Raw genomic sequence first — 2,394 nt, 5'->3', positions numbered from 1 at the left:
TGAAAAGTTTAGGAGACAAATGACAATTCTCACAACTATCGATCGTTATATGTGATGACTGACAAATTTAGGGGACAATTCTCACAACAATTGATCATTGTATGTGATAACTGAATTTAGGGGACAACTGACAATTCTGACAACAATTGATCATTGTATGTGATGACTGACAAATTTAGGGGCCAACTGTAACAGCAATCGATCATTATATGTGATGACTGACCAATTTAGGGGACAACTGACAATTCTGACAACAATTGATCATGGTATGTGATGACTGACTTTAGGGCACAAGCGTAACATGAATCGATCATTAAAGGCGATGACTGGCAATTTTTTATAATACATCTGGACGACCTTCCTTGTTGGGGACGCCAAGGTCCTCCTTGTTGTTCATACACAAAATCTGGGGACAAGCTTCTTTCATGGGGACACCAAGTTCCACCTTGTTAATACACCTGATCTGTGGACAGCCTTCTTTCATGGGGACACCGTGTTCCACTTCGTTGTTAATACACCTGATCTGTGGACAACCATCTTTCTTGGGGACACCAAGTTCCACCTTGTTAATACACCTGACCTGTGGGCAACCTTCTTTCATGGGGACACCGTGTTCCACCTTGTTAATACACCTGATCTGTGGACAACCTTCTTTCATGGGGACACCGTGTTCCACCTTGTTAATACACCTGATCTGTTGACAACCTTCTTTCTTGGGGACACCAAGTTCCACCTTGTTAATACACCTGATCTGTGGACAACCATCTTTCTTGGGGACACCAAGTTCCACCTTGTTAATACACCTGATCTGTGGACAACCTTCTTTCATGGGGACACCGTGTTCCACCTTGTTAATACACCTGATCTGTGAACAACCATCTTTCTTGGGGACACCAAGTTCCACCTTGTTAATACACCTGATCTGTTGACAACCTTCTTTCATGGGGACACCGTGTTCCACCTTGTTAATACACATGATCTGTGGACAACCTTCTTTCATGGGGACACCGTGTTCCACCTTGTTAATACACCTGATCTGTTGACAACCTTCTTTCTTGGGGACACCAAGTTCCACCTTGTTAATACACCTGATCTGTGGACAACCATCTTTCTTGGGGACACCAAGTTCCACCTTGTTAATACACCTGATCTGTGGACAACCTTCTTTCATGGGGACACCGTGTTCCACCTTGTTAATACACCTGATCTGTGAACAACCATCTTTCATGGGGACACCGTGTTCCACCTTGTTAATACACCTGATCTGTGGACAACCATCTTTCATGGGGACACCGTGTTCCACCTTGTTAATACACCTGATCTGTTGACAACCTTCTTTCATGGGGACACCGTGTTCCACCTTGTTAATACAACTGATCTGTTGACAACCTTCTTTCATGGGGACACCGTGTTCCACCTTGTTAATACACCTGATCTGTGGACAACCATCTTTCTTGGGGACACCAAGTTCCACCTTGTTAATACACCTGATCTGTGGACAACCTTCTTTCATGGGGACACCGTGTTCCACCTTGTTAATACACCTGATCTGTGGACAACCATCTTTCATGGGGACACCGTGTTCCACCTTGTTAATACACCTGATCTGTGGACAACCTTCTTTCATGGGGACAACTAGTTCTAACTACATGTCCATACAAACGTTCTGTGGACAACCATCTTTCATGGGGACACCTTGTTCCACCAGGTTGTTAATACACATGATCTGTGGACAACCTTCTTTCTAGGGGACAACTAGTTCTAACTACATGTCCATACAAATGTTCTGTGGACAACCATCTTTCATGGGGACACCAAGTTCCACCAAGTTGTTAATACACCTGATCTGTTTATGTCTACATCAAAGTAGGAACACATCCACACACTGACATTAAAACTGTCCTGGTATTACTAGTCTCTAAGTGTAACGTGACATTTGATAAAGATCAAGTTGTAATTATAATCTACATCATCTACAGTTTCACTTTGATGTTTCTTTCCTAACGGTGTCTAAATGTCTATCACATTAACACCAAGCATATATCTAATTCAGATATGTCTAGACCAAAAAACGAAATCTGATTTTATACATATGTGTTACTTTCTCTTGATCCAGCCTCAATAAATTCAGATCACGGTGCACGCGAACGCTACACAAACATCCGAGGGCATGCCATTACATGTCTTGTTAGAAAGACCTTTCTTGAATTTTGACCGACCAATGAAAAGACTAAAAAGACACTAAGTAATTCAACGTAAGCAAATCAGAAGGCAGCATTCTTTGGTTTTACGGTACTTTTCAAGACTACATTTGACAATTAATGCAAAGATTTCTCGATTCAAATTTGACAACTGAATAAACGAATATCAAGCATGTTTAACGGTTACCCGAGG

At 42.0% G+C, this 2,394-nt stretch overlaps 1 protein-coding gene across 1 annotated transcript; it reads right to left on the bottom strand.

The window, feature by feature from the left end:
- Nucleotides 1-337: 337 nt before the first annotated feature.
- Nucleotides 338-1,627, bottom strand: LOC124258541. The gene has a single exon (XM_046692610.1). It carries the CDS (start codon nucleotides 1,625-1,627, stop codon nucleotides 338-340), a length of 1,290 nt encoding a protein of 429 aa, XP_046548566.1.
- Nucleotides 1,628-2,394: the final 767 nt, after the last annotated feature.

This window comes from Haliotis rubra, unplaced genomic scaffold (genome assembly GCF_003918875.1).
Source record: "Haliotis rubra isolate DU_JTF1 unplaced genomic scaffold, ASM391887v1 Scf697, whole genome shotgun sequence".
NCBI classification, from domain to species: domain Eukaryota; kingdom Metazoa; phylum Mollusca; class Gastropoda; order Lepetellida; family Haliotidae; genus Haliotis; species Haliotis rubra.
This window is presented reverse-complemented; position numbering and strand designations above follow the sequence as displayed.

Bases quoted from the DNA above. Each gene is read 5' to 3' on its own strand.
- LOC124258541 (XM_046692610.1), bottom strand. From the start codon at position 1,627: ATGAAAGAAGGTTGTCCACAGATCAGGTGTATTAACAAGGTGGAACAC.